At 41.6% G+C, this 16,148-nt stretch overlaps 1 protein-coding gene across 5 annotated transcripts in view; it reads left to right on the forward strand.

Moving 5' to 3' along the window:
* The window catches only part of HECTD4 (HECT domain E3 ubiquitin protein ligase 4), a 66,468-nt gene that overhangs the window by 35,160 nt on the left and 15,160 nt on the right, over nucleotides 1-16,148 (forward strand). For 2 of the 5 annotated variants that reach the window (XM_042865921.1, XM_042865924.1), the window contains exons 31-58: nucleotides 26-167; nucleotides 268-434; nucleotides 984-1,130; nucleotides 1,437-1,621; nucleotides 2,299-2,452; nucleotides 2,739-3,019; nucleotides 3,276-3,465; nucleotides 4,497-4,578; nucleotides 5,199-5,401; nucleotides 5,577-5,712; nucleotides 6,372-6,554; nucleotides 6,783-6,953; nucleotides 7,352-7,521; nucleotides 7,913-8,028; nucleotides 8,940-9,043; nucleotides 9,305-9,466; nucleotides 9,579-9,727; nucleotides 9,931-10,010; nucleotides 10,139-10,302; nucleotides 10,853-11,090; nucleotides 11,357-11,493; nucleotides 11,660-11,786; nucleotides 12,393-12,530; nucleotides 12,648-12,784; nucleotides 12,934-13,094; nucleotides 13,741-13,922; nucleotides 15,261-15,466; nucleotides 15,812-15,942. In XM_042865921.1, coding sequence (XP_042721855.1) covers nucleotides 26-167; nucleotides 268-434; nucleotides 984-1,130; nucleotides 1,437-1,621; nucleotides 2,299-2,452; nucleotides 2,739-3,019; nucleotides 3,276-3,465; nucleotides 4,497-4,578; nucleotides 5,199-5,401; nucleotides 5,577-5,712; nucleotides 6,372-6,554; nucleotides 6,783-6,953; nucleotides 7,352-7,521; nucleotides 7,913-8,028; nucleotides 8,940-9,043; nucleotides 9,305-9,466; nucleotides 9,579-9,727; nucleotides 9,931-10,010; nucleotides 10,139-10,302; nucleotides 10,853-11,090; nucleotides 11,357-11,493; nucleotides 11,660-11,786; nucleotides 12,393-12,530; nucleotides 12,648-12,784; nucleotides 12,934-13,094; nucleotides 13,741-13,922; nucleotides 15,261-15,466; nucleotides 15,812-15,942 — 4,443 coding nt within the window. Of the gene's footprint in view, nucleotides 1-25; nucleotides 168-267; nucleotides 435-983; nucleotides 1,131-1,436; nucleotides 1,622-2,298; nucleotides 2,453-2,738; nucleotides 3,020-3,275; nucleotides 3,466-4,496; nucleotides 4,579-5,198; nucleotides 5,402-5,576; nucleotides 5,713-6,371; nucleotides 6,555-6,782; nucleotides 6,954-7,351; nucleotides 7,522-7,912; nucleotides 8,029-8,939; nucleotides 9,044-9,304; nucleotides 9,467-9,578; nucleotides 9,728-9,930; nucleotides 10,011-10,138; nucleotides 10,303-10,852; nucleotides 11,103-11,356; nucleotides 11,494-11,659; nucleotides 11,787-12,392; nucleotides 12,531-12,647; nucleotides 12,785-12,933; nucleotides 13,095-13,740; nucleotides 13,923-15,260; nucleotides 15,467-15,811; nucleotides 15,943-16,148 lie in introns of all 5 variants that reach the window. The other 3 variants (XM_042865922.1, XM_042865925.1, XM_042865923.1) reach the window with 2 other exon arrangements.

Raw genomic sequence — 16,148 nt, forward strand, 5'->3', positions numbered from 1 at the left:
ATGTTTAATATTGTGTGTTCTTTAGGCGACGCCACGTTACCAGCCACAGAAGCAGCTCTTTCACTCTTCTGCAGTCGCTGGCCATTGAGGATAGCAGAGATAAACCTACATACAGTGTCTTACTGGGGCAGCTCTTTGCTTTCATTGGAACTAACCCTGACCAAGCGGTATGCCCTTTTCAATCTGCTGAACTGCCCTGCTCTGGAATTCAAACTCCTGTTTGCTGAGGTGCCTTGCTTGCGTCTCATTAACAACCCGATGTTGTAGGTATCCAGCAGCAGTTTTCTGCTCGCTGCTCAGACGAGGTGGCGGCGTGGCAACACGAGGAAGCAAGCCTTAGTGCATATGAGGGAGCTGCTGACGGCGGCCGTGCGGGTCGGTGGGGTGACGCACCTCGTGGGCCCTGTGACCATGGTGCTTCAGGGAGGACCAAGGTTGGTTTGTAGCTCTGAAAAGAATACTTCGGTCTCTGTAGGAAATGGTGAATTGCACTGCGTAAGACAGACCGTGAGAAGTGTCTCGAAGGTTCAGAGATCAGGTTTGCAGAACTGAGCTTGTAACGCCCGCTTGCATTGGGCTTTGTAGGATGAAAAACTTCCTCAGTGCATTTATTTGGCGGTAGATTTCTTTCATTTCATGCTGAGATGATGCCTCCAGGTATAGGGTATTATCTGGGCTGACACTAAATTCACTTCAATAAGGCACTGTTAGTAAATGTAGCCAGCACTAATACTGTGTCATCTAAATTTGGTGAATGTTTTGCAAGTATTTTGTTACCTGACTTTGGTCGTATTTTAGGTAAAACTCCTGTGCTATCTTGTTTATGTGTATTTCATATTGGGGAAAAAAAAAAAGATTTGCAGTTTATTTCTAAACATTCTTTGGGTAACTCATAATATATCATAACTTTTGTAAAGCCTTGCTTGGAAGTGTGCTTTATTTAACTTAGAAAACCGTTATTTCACGTGTCGTGCCACCAACAGAATTGAAGAGCTGACGTGTGGAGGGATGGTGGAACAAGTCCAGGAAGCTTTTGGGGAGACGATGACGTCCGTGGTCTCGCTGTGCGCTCGCTACCCCATTGCTTGTGCAAATAGCATTGGCCTCTTATGCACTATACCTTACACAAGGTATGAATGTTCATACAGAAAGGGAAGGATCTGCACTTGTCCTTATTAGATTTTTACTTTAAGGGAGAACGTTATATAGTATAAATATATTCCTCCTTATAAAAGAAAACAGAACTTTCTCAGAATTTTTTTTTAAGTTTTCTCAGTGTAGGATTTTTTGTGGTGAGGGTAAGGCAGAAATAAAACCATCTTGTTCTGCAAAGTAATTAATTGCTGAGTTAAGAGCAAGCTGTTGGTTCTTTTTGGATCTATTGTTGTTAACTGGAAAGTTACTTTGGTAAAATCTGAATTTCTCTTCTCATACAGGAGTGAAGAGAAGTGTTTGGTACGTAGTGGTCTGGTACAGCTTATGGACAGGCTCTGCAGCTTAAGCAGCCAGACGGAATCCAGTTCAAATGAAAAACAGACCAAGAAGCAGAAGGTGGCCACCATGGCTTGGGCTGCCTTTCAGGTGCTGGCCAATCGCTGTGTTGAATGGGAGAAAGAAGAAGGTAGGAATGCTGCCAGCTGGCCTTACGTTGGTGTGCTTTACAGTGTGAGAAGTGGCATAAGTGTGGATTTAAAGTAGTGTTCTCTTACTGCTAACTTCATGGCTTTTTTTTCCTTATACAAATGGATACAAAAATAAGTTGGCTTTCTTGTTGGTGTTCTCTGGGGTTTTGTGTTTTTTTGGTTTTTTTTTGTTAATTCTTCTGTAGTCTGAGGGCTCTTTTGTGTTCTCATTTTTTTGGGTAATTGTTTCTGCTTCAGACATGAAGAAAAACTTCTTATGTGGTGTATCCGTTTTTCCTGCATGAAGAGAACTGTGTTTTAACCGTGCTTGTAGGAGTGTGTATGTGCTGTGGTAACTTCATGTCTGCCACTTGGCTCTGCCCATGTGTGACAGAGCCCAGAGACCTTGCATGACCATTTGTGTGTTCCTCCTGTGCTGGGATTCGCACTCATGCAACGCATACATGTACAGACACACGGCTGTTTCCTGATTGGATACAAATATTGTATTTGTTGTATTAGGCTTTATTTTTACTTTAGGTGGTGATGTTTTATGTCTAAATGTGCTGTGGCCAAACAAATACATTACTATATTTGGTGTATGGGAACAGAACTTGTAGTTCTGTACGTTTGTCTTTGTTGTTTGTGACTTTGTGCTCTTGAATTGCTGTTAAAGGTGGTTCAACAGAAGCTGTTCACTCTGGCCTGGCTCGTCAGGTCTCCAGCCTTCTTACCAATCACCTTGCACGAGCTACAGAGTGTTGTGGTAATCAAGCTGCAGGAAATGATGCGCTTCAAGACGTTCTCAGTCTTCTTAATGACCTGTCAAGGTACTGAGCCTTTGTTTGTGACATTTTTTTTTCTGTGTATGAAAGCAGGTGGGTGTTCTTTTTCTTCAGTTGTTTTTGACGTATCAAAGGTAAGGTAACTTTCAAATCATTGTATGAACTGAGCCTTATTTGGACTTGGTTTCTAAACGGTGCTATCAAGTGTTATGGTTGTAGTCTTTTCAGATGGATTTTTTAATTGCCTTTTAAATAATAAATTTGTTTTATTGCAATCAAGTATTCCTTTCTTTTTTTAAGCAGCAGTTCTTTTTCTTTCCCCCACTTTCAGGAGTCACATAGGTAAAGCAATCCTGAGCCAGCCAGCCTGCGTGTCCAAACTTCTCTCACTTCTCTTGGATCAGCGTCCCTCTCCAAAGCTGGTTCTTATAATCCTTCAGTTGTGTCGTGCTGCTCTACCTCTCATGAGTGTTGAAGACTGTGGAAATGTAGAACTGCCTCCCTGGAGTTACTCTGTGCCGTCCCTGAACAGCGAACAAGATGATCCCAGTGACCCAGCCTCCAAGATTGCATCTCTGCTCTTAGCAAAGCTGGCAGACTATGTAGTACCAGGTACCACCATCTTCTGGTGTCGTGCTAATTTGAGAAATTGCTAAGCAAGTCTGGCAGAAGGCTTGAGTAGGAAAAGGTGCTTGATATGTCGGTGTTCAAAAGATCATGGTATTTCTGTCACACTCTCTTGCGTTGCAGTGACATTTTAGATGCATCTTAAGGGTTTTCAGCATTAGTTTTGAGGCCAAGAAAGTTCGTTGACGACTCTCGTGCCGTCTGTCTCTCTGTTTATTTGTTCATTCCTTTTCACTTCAAGGATGCCAGACGGTTCTTTCTCCAACTGCTTCTGAACCAGATACTGCTTTAGCAAAAAGCAGCCCTAAGAGTTCTATAAAAGGTGATAAAGACCCTGGAGAAGAAAGTGAGGCAGTGGATGGCAAACTTTCTATTTTCATCCATAAGCGGGAAGACCAGTCATCCCATGAAGTGCTTCAGCCATTACTGAGGTAATCTGCATTCATTCATTTGGAATTAACAACCAATTCCTTTTTTCTGAAGTTCTTAAGTCCTACAGCTGTAGAAGAATATGTGGTAGAAACAGTACAAAGTGGGAAAGCAAGATGTTTTCCCAGTATGTTGTATTTCCTGGTAAACAATAAGGCAGTGCAAGGATTGCTCATATGCTCAGTGTAATCCTACATGGATGAAAATGTATACTGCTATCCTGAATCTTGAGGAAGTAGCAGAAGGAATCTAAATGTTTCTTGAACTTCTGTCTTTTGTTTTCACTGTTGATCAGAGCAGCAAAGCTGAAAGAGATTGTACAAAATGTATAAAAGAAGGAAGCTGTGATGGAGTGTGACGTTTTCTTTTTGGCTTGGAACATGCAAATGCTTTGATGTGTCTGAAAAAACACGTGAAAAGTTGGCTACTTAAGTGGTATTGCATCAGAAGTGAATGTGTTGTCATAATTGATACTGAAGACTACATAGATTTACAGAACTGTTGAAACAAAATGGCTTTAAAGCTGTGTTTTTAATGCATACACTGGCTAATAACTTGCTATTACAGCTTCTTCAGTGTTGTTAATATGCAGTTGTGTCTGCCTGGTTTTGGGATTTGAGATTTTGAGAGAACGATTGAGATTTGGATTTGAGAGAACGTTAAGCTGTCAACCTTCTTATCTCCTGCATTCTGCACTGTTTGCCACGTCTCTTCCCACTCTGAGGCTGTTTTGAATCCGTGCCTTAAATGATGCTAAAAAGTGCATTTTTAAGTGTTCTTAGCTGGAAGGTTAACTCAGCACCTACATTGTTAGCAAATAGCTAAATTCAATAATAATTCCTTTTACAAATTACAGTACACTTGGGTGCATCCTTAATTATCAAATATTTCTTAGTGTTGATCAGTTCTGTTGCAGAATTTGATTTGAAATCGTTTAAAGATAAGCATAATAGGTTAAATTAGTCTGTATGGTTCAGATGCTTTTTTCCACCAATGCAAGTAAAGCTGATGTGTTCTGTGTTCACTCTGACAGTAGCTCAGAAGGTCGCCCGTTCCGACTAGGAACTGGAGCCAACATGGAGAAGGTGGTGAAAATGGATCGCGACATGACTAAAGTAAGAAAAGAAATAGGGAATTATTGAACTGTGACCATTGGAGTACTTGGTTTCGACTGGTATTAAATCCCTCACTGCATATTGTTGTCTGTTTTTCTTGTATTTTGCAGAACGCGTTAGGAGGACAGCTCTGGATGCCGTGTTAGCAGTAGGGAGTTGTTGATGTAAATAGTGGCAAATGCAAAAAGAAAAGTTCAACTCATATTTTCTCTACCTGCTCTGTCGCGTTTAAGCTGCTTTAATATTCATTTTCCATAAGTGTTCAGTGCGGATTCTTGGTGTGAATTTTAAATCACCTGTTTAAACTCAATTTTTGCATATATTTTCAGATGTGCTTTTGAATGCTTGAACAGAAATAATTTTGGTTTTGCTTTTTTAGGCTTTTTTGGTCAGAAAAGAGGCTGAGCTAAGACTGGAATTTCTAAAAGCTCTCAATCCTCGTTGGTCTCTAATCTTTATAGATCAATTAGAAAAATTCTCATGCCTGGTAATACATATACAGAAGGATGTTTTGATGTGTTTGCAGTACTGCTATGCAGAGGGAGGAGAGTTAAATGCCAATATCGAGTAGCTAAATAGAGCTAACATTAGTATTTCTCTTCTCACAACTGCATTTTCAGAGTGGCTGCTGTGAAGTTATCACAGAAGAAGCTGCTGCAGCTCTTCGCAAGGCAACTAAGTGGGCTCAGTCTGGTCTGATAGTTAGTGTTGGGCCACCCATAGAAACTGTCAATCCAGAAGCAACCAGTGGGATGTCCAGTGGGGACAAGAAGAAGACTGCACAGACATCTATTTGCAGAGAGAGAAATTCTGAGCTTGCCAGGTAGGTCACTGGGATTCTGTACCTAGCAGACCTGCTACGTTCTTGTGCACCGGTACTTCTGGTGCTCTAGAAAATAGCTTGGAGATTCATAAACTTCCTGGTTTTGTCCCATATAACTGACAGCTAACGGTTCTTTCCTTCTCTTGCTTTGCACATTGTTCCCTTTGCTGTGTAGGACTGACCCTGTAAGGCCATTCATCAGTGGTCACGTTGCAAACAGCATGGCAGCAGAAGTGATTGCTTTGCTGCATAGCTTGTTGATGGCACCAGAATCAAATGCAGCTCAAATTTGGACAACAACTGCTGAAAAAGTAAGTAAACAGAAGATCAGTTATCAAATTGTAATCAAGAGGACTTAACATGTTTTGCAGGAGCTACTCCTTTCCAATTTGCTATCTGTAATGCTTTTCACAGGCACGTGTGATCGCATGGCAGCTTCCCTTTCCAGTCTCTGTATCTGTCCCACCTAAGATGTCAGATATGCAGTAAAAAATTATCCTGTAGCAAAGAATATATTGTTACTTGTCAGCAGCTGTAACTCTGAGAATGAATGCGTTTGCGTGGGTCTGGATGCCTTGCTTTTGCTGGGTAGTTACTCTGCCTTTGCTGTTGGGTCGTTTCAGCTGTGACCTCTGAAGGTCTCAAGTGTTGGCTAGAAAGTACACAGCACATTGCTTTTATGTTCCTGTAAGAGCAGTAACACCTAATCTGTTGCTTAAGCTGAATCCTCTAGCAAAGACTTTTGCTAAATTTGTATATATATCTCTGCGATTCTAAAACTTACTAAGGAATAAAGCTGGCTTTGATGGTGTTCACACTTCAGAGGGCTTAGAATGTTTGGAGTTACGTAATTGACTTTGAGAACGAAAATAATTCATCTGAGACTGTGTGGGCTGGAGGCCTGGGGTGTTGGGCTTTGTCTGAATTGCGCTTTGAAGTCATTATCTGGTGTTTCTGCTTCTGTCTTCAGGTTCTGTCTCGGGCTCTGATGTACATTCCACAACTTGGGAAATATGCGGAGAGTATTTTGGAGAATGGAAGTAGCAGTGGAAGGAAGCTTGCTAAACTTCAAAGAATTGCTCGACAGGCTGTAGCTGCTCTTTGTGCTCTAGGTGGCTTTAAGGAGACAATTAAAATCGGTTCTGAAGTTCAGGTAATCTCCCACCTTTCACATCTTATACCTTTAGATGGCAGTTGATTCTTTTGGCCGTGTTTTGCCTCTGCATAGCAGCAGAGCAGTGTGCAGATTGCCTGCAAACGTGAAGCGGTTTCAGTGACGCTTGTGGAGACTGCAGTTGTGTGTTGAGTCTGCGAGGTGTTTAACACTCAGCATTTTGTGTCTGTGAGTCATGGAATTTATGCATACCTTCTTTGGTTGTAGGTTTTAGGTAAAGGAATAGCAGGAAGCATTGGAGTTGTGGCATCAATTAATGAACAAGAAGGTATAGCAACGGTCAAATTTCCGCCTACCACTATAGACAGTAGAAAGACCTCACAAGCATCAGACACTTTAACTATTCCGTTATCTAGGCTCTGTGTTCCAAGATCTGAGGTACGGTAGCTTATTAAGTATAGTATGCAGTATGATATCAGTTGTGGTTTTTCTTCACTGAAAAAATTCTTCAGAATACTGGCAGTTAATCTGAAGCGTGTCAAAAGTCTGTTTCATCTTTGATTAAAGCTGTTTTGCTGAAGTTTGCCTCATCTTAAACATCTCTTAACAATAGCTGTATTTAAGTTCTCATTGAAGTAATACGAATGTTCATCTTTTGGTGCTTAAAGATGTTCCTTTGCGTACTGTGGCGGGGTTTCTTTTCCTTCTTTGGCTGGGATTTGGTGTTGGTTTTGTGATAGTACAAAATGAGCATTAACTCCAGGTAATAAAACGCCCTCATTTCGTAGAAACTAACTACTTGAATTTAACTTTTTACCGTGCCCCCCCACCATCAGGCATTGCCTCTTCATAAACTGTCCATTACTGAGAAGGTAGTACAGGCAGTCCAGTCCATGTTGCTTCCTCAGGAGGGAAGTCTATCTATTCACACCTCACTTCCTGCAACAGGAGATGGCTCAACTCCAGTAATGGCAGTGGTCCGGCTCCTTGCTGAAATAAGAACCAGGTGAGTTGTTGTTTCTGTGCTGCACTCCAGTCAGAAGTATGAGCAAATTGTGAGGGTTCTTGTAGTTCTTCTGTTGGTATTGACATGACAGGGACAGCACAGAAGTTCCTGTATGCTTCCTTAGTTACATGTAGTGCCTGGACATTGTTGAGAGTACCAGGAATGAAGTCATACTGACAGTGCTCTGAGCAGATACCTTCATGCAGGTGGACACTAGGAGGGGAGGGAATGTTATTGCTGTAAAAGTTCCCATAGATAGCTGAAAAAAGGCAAAGAAATACAGTAAACATTCTGTCTTTTAAAAATAGTCCAGAGTTAAATAGAGGTGAATACAGTGATGAATTCAGTATATGCCTTTGTAATGCATAAAACATACTGTTTTTCTGTTAAGAGCATGCCTGGTGATGGCTCAGCTGTTAGAAGACAGTTCATTCTGTGAAGAATTCATTCAACAGTGCCCAGCTGCTGTAGAGGTTCTTAATTTAGTAGCACAGGAATGCAGCCCTGGTAGGTATACAGCACATCATTGCAGCTTTGTTGTCGTGTTCAGTTCAGAGACTTCTGAAATCATTTCAATGTTTTGTCCTCTAGCTGCTTGGTTTATGAAAGCTACCACAGTACTGTATGTCTTGTCATAGTTGTAGAGCTGTTGTGGAAGTAATGCAAGAGCTAATAATCAGACTAAATCACTTAAGCATTAGGTATAAAGTTTAGCCAGGATATGATTACACTGTGTCACAGAAGGCACAAGTCCTTGGATAGAGATCTGGTACACCCAAAGACTTCACTGCACTTGCTTCTGTTGTAAGCTGCTCTGTATCTTTGATATCATCATTATGTTTTTTCTATTTATGATCTGCTTTCTGCTTTTTACAGTGGTCACCTATGTTCCTCATTTAGCTCTTGATTTCCTTCCCTTTTGTCTAAGGATAAGCAATGAGCCCAGCAGAAGTCCTAGTTCAAGGGCAAGTTTAGGAGCATTTCAGAGCCTCTCAGTAGAGGAGAAATGGTTGAGGCAGAGGATGTTAGGGTAGGAGCCAAGTGGGTGATCTCTGGTGTAAAGGGAACGTACTGATTTTTGACAGTAAGCATAAATTAGACTTCCTGCTTTTTTTGTGCTGTAAGTTTGCTCAGTAAATGACCTCTGTGTCTTAACGTAATAATGTATTTGCTAACAAGCAAATTAGCAAATAATTTCTAATTTAATTAGAAATTAAACGTGAGGAAAACTATTGCTTGTATAAATTGGATTCTGTCCTTACTGTTCTTTGTTAATGAGGTGAGGCAGTATTTGATTACGTATCTTAAAATGTAAATGGTGTATTTGTTTCTACTGCAGCTATGAAAATGGAATTGTTGGATTCAGAGTAACTAGATTTGCTTGGAACCTCGTGACTTGGTTTGGTTTCTTGTTACAGGGGAGAGGCTCACTGTTGTAGAAATGCAGTGTGAGAGGTTAAGGATGTTGTATCGTGACTGTGCTCGACCCCCACCTCCTCCACTCCAGGCCGACAGAAGACAGGTGAGCACAGAAGCAGAGATGAACAGGATGCCCCTCACAGATGAGTGAAGCCACTGAAGGCAGGAGCTCTGCCTGTGGCATTGGAGCCAAGCTGGTTGAATTTCTAGAGATGTTTCATTTCGTATGAGTTCCTGTGCTGGGACATGATGTCTTGGTGGTAGTTTAGTAGGTTGTGCTTATGTGTCTTTTATAAAAGAATGTATTAATGGATTTCATGAGATGACTTCAACAGCAACTGGAGTAATCTGTTCCTGTTTGCAGCCCAAAGAAATCACTTGGAGCCCATCGAGAGTGTTTCCCCCAGTACGAGCATGCATGTTTTCATCACATCTTGCTGCTGTGACTTTTCTGGCTGATCCCAGTGCGGGTGGGGGACTTCCTCGGGGCACATTCATTTATGCCACTTCTCCAGTTCCTGTGCAGGTAAGAATTGACAACCATACAGCAGCTGCTTCGCTTAATATTTGGTAATGCATGAAAAGTAAAACTTTTCTATTTTGCCTATAGCTTGTAAATAACTTCTCTCTATTTCTAGGCACCATCGTTCTACTGGGAAATTGAAATAGTTTCCTATGGAGATACAGATGATGACACTGGTCCCATAGTTTCATTCGGATTTGCTACAGAGGCAGAAAAACGGGATGGGGCTTGGACAAACCCAGTGGGCACCTGTCTTTTTCATAAGTATGTTGGAGATGCACATCAAAAATCAGTCTTGCTCAGTACACTTGTATGCTCCTTAGAGAGAATGTTATAAGCTCGTTGTGGCAGGCAGCAGGTACATTTAGAATTTTGCCTGTACTGTAGTTGTGTAGACTTCAGTTGCTGTTGAGTTGTAATCAGTTCAGAGCTCTTGTTAATTTCCTTCTTCTTGTATCAATTCTTAGCAATGGGCGAGCAGTGCATTACAATGGCTCCAGCTTGCTGCAGTGGAAGAGCGTTCGACTGGATGTCACTCTGTCCCCTGGTATGTAAGAGGACAGCTAACTAGCTTAACTGGTGCATCAAAAAACATTCCCTGAATGTAGGGGAAACTGTAGGTGAGACGAGGTTAATCTGTGCTGTTCTTTTGATGATTATGATGTATTTTGATAGGTGATGTGGCTGGAATTGGATGGGAAAGAACAGAAGGAACTCCACCCCCACCGGGGCAGCCTGCTAAAGGCAGAGTTTATTTTACTTACTGTGGGCAGCGACTTGGGCCATACCTAGAAGATGTGTCTGGTGGAATGTGGCCAATTGTTCACATACAGAAAAAGGCAAGTTCTTAACATAAACGTCTTGTTTGATATATGTGTCATTTTGGTAACTGAATTGAGATAAGGCTCAAATTGTCATGCTGAACTTTTAATACTCTTTCACAGGTATTAGATAAAGCCAGCTCAATCCATTCTATGTAACGTTTCTAGCTATAGAACAGTAGAGCGGTGGTTTTTATCTTTATTGCATTACTCCGAGCACTCGTTTTCTTCCCAGTGTGCACGTTTGTATTGTTCCTGTTTGGAACTTTCTCCCCTGCAGAACACTCAACGTGCAGCTACTTGATGACACTGCATTGTTCTGTGCCAGTAGCTTCTGTTATTATTCTTTCCCAGCGGTGACCTTGCCACAAAGTGTATTAGCTAAATATGCTATGACATGAAGTTAGGGGAGAAAAAAGAGGAAGTTCAAAGTTTGTGGTTGACAGCTTAGTACTTACCCAGCTGCATCCAGTTTTACAGCCAGTAATGCTGGGACAGCTGTGTGGTAAAGGGGAGGACCTCAGAAACCCGCGGGTCATCTAAATTCTTTATCTGTACTTTGTTGCAGAACACAAAAGTCCGTGCTAATTTTGGATCTCGCCAGTTTGCCTATGCTGAAGGCCAAGCTCACAGGAACGCTGCTGATCTGTGCATTGACCTGGCTGAAGAAATCAGTGCCAACTTCGAGGCGCTGCCGTTTGCTATGGCTTCCGATAGCGATAATGACGCTGGCACCAGCATAGCTTCTGATCCTGGGACCCACGGACCTCCCTGCAGAATTGCTGCTGTTGCTACGGCTCAACAACGTAAAGTGATGGGTGACGTTTTTTAAAAGGCTCTGAGAGAAAAATTACACATTCTGACTGTTTGTAGATACTGCCTGCTTAGGTAAAGCAGTACAGTAATTATTGGCAAGCATGCGCTTGTTTTGCTTAAGACAAGGCAATTAAAAATAATAATCTTAGTTTGATCTTCCTTTCTGCAGATGCAACGTATCCCAAAAATCTCACTGAATAGTTCTGCCTGCCTGCTGGCCTGTTGTGGTCTCAAGATCTGTGTATGTATTTTGCAGAGTATGACAGTGACACGTCTTGTCACTACAAAATGGAACTCAGCTATGAGAACTTCATCACGTCAGGGCCTGATCCTCATCCCCCTCCTATTGCAGATGATGAAAGCGATGATGACGATGATGATGATATTCCCAGGGTGAGCAATGTGGCAAGCACTGCTTGCTATCTCTTGTAGTCTAAATATGGATTTTTGTAATTCAGATTTTTAAGTTTCTTGCTGCAATGCTATTTTAAGGAAAGTAGAGCTGGAATTAACAACTTTTCTTCCTTTTTGTTACTCTAAATGTTTTTCCTCTCTGCAGGAGGACCACTATGCTCTGCTGGTTAAAGCATGGGAAACTAAAGTTTTCCCTACAATTAGAAGAAGATTCCGTAACGAGGCTGAGAGGAAATCTGGGCTGGATCAAATTAAAGGAGCCTTACAGTTAGGTATGGCTGTGTTTCCTTCCATGCAGCTGTTTTATCCTTGCCATTTCTGCACATCATAGCATCTGTGTTTCGTTTGTTTTACTGTATTTGGGGCTGGAAAATAAGTTTTTTCATTTGCTGTTTTTGCCGAGAACTTAGAATTTGTTCTGAGGTCATGATTTTAACCTGCTTAACCCTTTTACTTGCATTGATTATTTTAAACAAGGAAAATGGTTTTAGAAATTGTGGAAGAATCTGTTGTAGTGCCCTGAATTTAGATATGGATCCAGAAATACTTTGGAATAATGGTTTGGGAAGGAATTATCTACACATGGAACTTTTGAGGAACTTCAGTAAAAGAGAATTTGTAAGCAAATACAGTTCTGCCAATATGACACATCCATGGGGAAGTCACAGAAAGAGCAGAGTGAGAAGTGAGAAGCTGGAGCTCTGATAAGTCCTGTCAGGAAAGCTCTGCTCCCTGTCTATCATGTACTGAGAGATTTTCTGAGGAATTGGATATCTCATCTGCCTAGGAATTAATGAGAAGAGTCATTCTTAGGCCATCAAGGGTGTTCATTTCAAGTAGAGGGGGGAGATTAACCAGCCTTCCTTTCTGTCTGCCAGGAATGGTTGATATAGCACGACAAACTGTGGAGTTCCTGTACGAGGAAAACGGAGGCATCCCAAGAGACCTCTACCTTCCTACCATTGAGGACATCAAAGATGAAGCAAATAAGTTTACAATCGATAAAGTACGGAAAGGTAAACAGCCACGAGCGTGTTAAGCAACAGGAAGCCAAGGGGCTCTGGTGCCTGGGATGTCTTTTGTAATTTGTTAGTCTGAGGAAGATGCTGAGCCCTGTGTTGTTTTCTGCCCAGGTCTCACTGTTGTGACTCGCTCTCCTGACAGTAACAACGTCACCAGCAGTGCTGTTGGAACAGCTTTACCCAAGTTTGCTATTCGGGGAATGCTGAAGACATTTGGTCTTCATGGTGTCGTCCTGGATGTTGATTCAGTGAGTAAAGATGCATGGAAGGGTGTTCAGTGTGTCAGCTTGTATGTGTTTATGTGCAGTCATGATTAAGTGTACTGCAGTGCTTACAATACTGCACTTTTTTGAAGGAAAAAACCCTGTGTTTTACAGTGTTATTTGTGGTGTTGCAGGTGAATGAACTGGTACAAGTAGAGACCTATCTCAGAAGTGAGGGAGTGCTGGTAAGATACTGGTATCCTATTGACATGTTAGAAAGGCCTCCTGCTGGTTATAGGAGGACTGCAACAAATGGATTGGTTACCCTGGACAATACCAACATCCAAATTCACAGGTAAAGAAAAGAAGCAAAATTGGAGAACTTCTGATTACCTGATTCAATCTACCGTGTTGTTACACGTGGGGTTTTGGTAGGAAAGATGCACTCACAACAGCACGGTATCTGATTTGTATGAAGACAGGATCTTCTCTCTTACTAAAACAGTTGTTTGTTTTTTAAATGGGTATTTTTCTCCCTAAGGTTTTAAAGACATGAAGCAGTAAAAGATTTTTTTTTAAACATCACTAACATGCAGTTGGTTTTGCACAACCTGAGCAATTTCCTGGGGCTTAAATTTACAAACAAAGGTGGAATGCTGTCAGAGAGGAGGGGACAGGCATGTTTTCTTAAATGTTGAATAAGACTTAGCCACGTGAAAGTGTTTTTACATGTGTCTGCCTAACAGGTATCATCTTTGAAGCTTTTGTTTCTTGTCCCATCAGTCAATTGATCTCTAAGGGCTCAAGAATTCTGGACTTGCTTTGTGGAACTTCTAATTTGAAAGCCTTAATTTGGTACCAGATTTAGGTGGGCTGACTAAAAAAGATTTGGATTTACTTGAACCATTAATGAGAATAAACTGTGTTTGGATTCAAAGGCAGCTTACTGGATTGTGTGTTAAGGGTGTTGAAGCAAGTGTTTTGATCTTTGTGTTCTCTAGAGAGCTTTTGAGAAGTGAAGCTGCGCTGGCCAAGCTGTACTGCCGCATGGCTCTCCTCAACATTTTTGCCCCCAAATCTCCACATATGTTCACCCGTCTGTTCCATATCCCTGCTATCCGTGACATCACTCTGGAGCACCTGCAGTTGCTATCCAACCAACTTCTTGCACCACCTCTTCCTGGTAAACGCTGATTTTTATCACAGCTATTTCTCTGATACAGTGGTTTTCTGTGGCCAAAAGAAATCTGAGGTTGGGCACTAATTAATTGTTAATTGTCTCAATGGGCTCTTTGATGTTATTACCTTAATGATATGATACTGAAGTTAAATTATTGCTAATGATTGAATTTATGTGTGCTCAAGGAAGTTCAGAGACTCTCCTGAGATTCCATTCAGAGTGCTGCTGTCCCTGTGTTGCTGTTGGCCTTCTGTTGAGTGGGGTGGGGTGGGGGTGAGGGAAGTATCCATATGGGATACCTGTAAGGAGACTAAATGCCAGTTGGGTCTCAGTCTTCAAAACTCAACTATTCTTCATTTCACAAAGTGGTTTGTCCTTTTCCTACTGGAATCACAGATCTGATTAGAGAATGTATGTGCTGAATCATGGAAAAGGATCTTGGGCTAATTCAAGTGAGTGTTAATAAAGGCAATTATTGTGACAAAGCTATTCTGCATGCAAAGAGATGCATAATGTGGCTGAGACATAAGGAGGAAAGAGGAAATGCTAAACGTAAGCTGTCAATAACTGAAAGCAAGTAGCTGCCATTGGAGACAGTGCTCTTAAGTCCTTCAATGACTTTGAAACTTGGCTACCTCTAACAGATGCTGTGTTGTAACAACCTTCTGCAGAGTACAGCATTACTTTGCATGGCTTTGAGAATAATTTACAAGCTTTTCTTTTTCCTTTTTTTAGTTTAAAAGTAGTCTAATCCAGATTATGCTAATATATGCAATTTCCAGACTGGGACTTTGGTGAATTGCCCACTCCTTTGTGCACTGCATTTTGATTTTTTTATTAACTCCAGAGTGACAACCATGGGATGTTGGCTTGATACCCACTCAAAGCTGTCTTGTCTGTATATGGGGACAGCTTGAGGACAGATGAAGCTGCCTTCACCTCATCTAGAATGAGTATGGAAGAAAGCTGATCATTTGTCTGCTGTATTTATGCAGTAAATGAAGATGTCTGTTTTTGCATGTGGAACAAAACAAAGCAGCTGTGAACTCTTACAGCTCAGCATATGTCTGACAGGCCTCCCTGAGGGTGGCTTTAAGACAGATGCAGAATACAGCTGGCATTTAGAGGACTAGCCCATCTGGAACCAACCGTGTTAGGAAGTAGGTTTGGTTGTGGAAGGATCGTTTCTACTGCTGACCTTGGGAAGAGGATTGCACTTGCTCAGGATTGAAAGTAACAGTTTGTAATGTCCAAGTATTTAAGAACTTATCTTTTCATTGTCTATTTCACAGAGTGCATAAAAATTTGATCTCCAAATTTGTTCTATTTTCCATGTTACAGATGGAACAATCAGTTCAAGTTCCATTCTTTTGGCCCAGTCACTGCAACACTGCATCCATTCCCAAAACTGTGCTGCCACAGACCTCTTCTACCAGGGCAATTCACAGGCCATCAGAGAGTGGCTGACTGTTGCCATCACTCGGACTCTGCATCAAGGAGAGGAGAGCCTGTTAGATCTCACGAAACAGATCTGCTCCTTTTTGCAGGTACAGTATTCAGTAATTTCTTGAGAGCAGTGTTGTTCTCAGGGCCTGCCTTCTGTGTAAGAAACCTTTGGTTTGTATGTGATTCTAACTTCTGTAATCGCAGAATCACAACTTTCTTAATAGCATCTGTCAGGCTGAATTGTTTCTCTAGCTGGGTTATACCACTGTTTTGGTTGTACTGGGGACACAGAAAGCATAAGCAGTAGCAGTACAGCAGATCATATTCAAATGAAGAAGCCTCACACTACATCATTACTTGTAGTGATATATTTTACTTGAAAAAGAGGAGGCAGGTGGTTTGCTGCTGCTGCCTGGGGGCTTTCATTATGAAATGTTGCATTACAGACTGCACCAGAACAGTTTCCTGCTGAGGAATTCCCAATTTCGGAATCCAAAGTCAACATGGATGTTAATTTTCCTGGGGCTGCGTTTGTAATTGTGTCCTGTAAGGAAAGCCAGTCTGGATTCCGCAAAGAGTAAGTCAGTCATTGAGGGTCTGGCAGTGACACAGATGAAAGGCATTGCTGCCTGTGCTGCTTGAGTCTCTGTGAATCCTGAGTATGCAGGGGCTCATTTTGCAGATTTTTCTCTTCTCAGAGACTCATTTTCTGAGTGTTGGGGGGTAAATATTGCAAGGAGTTTAATCTTGCTGTCACTGGGTTGAGATTTTTGGTAATTATAT

This window comes from Lagopus leucura, unplaced genomic scaffold, assembly GCF_019238085.1.
Source record: "Lagopus leucura isolate 7727_CA_CO unplaced genomic scaffold, USGS_WTPT01 Super-Scaffold_806, whole genome shotgun sequence".
NCBI classification, from domain to species: Eukaryota; Metazoa; Chordata; class Aves; order Galliformes; family Phasianidae; genus Lagopus; species Lagopus leucura.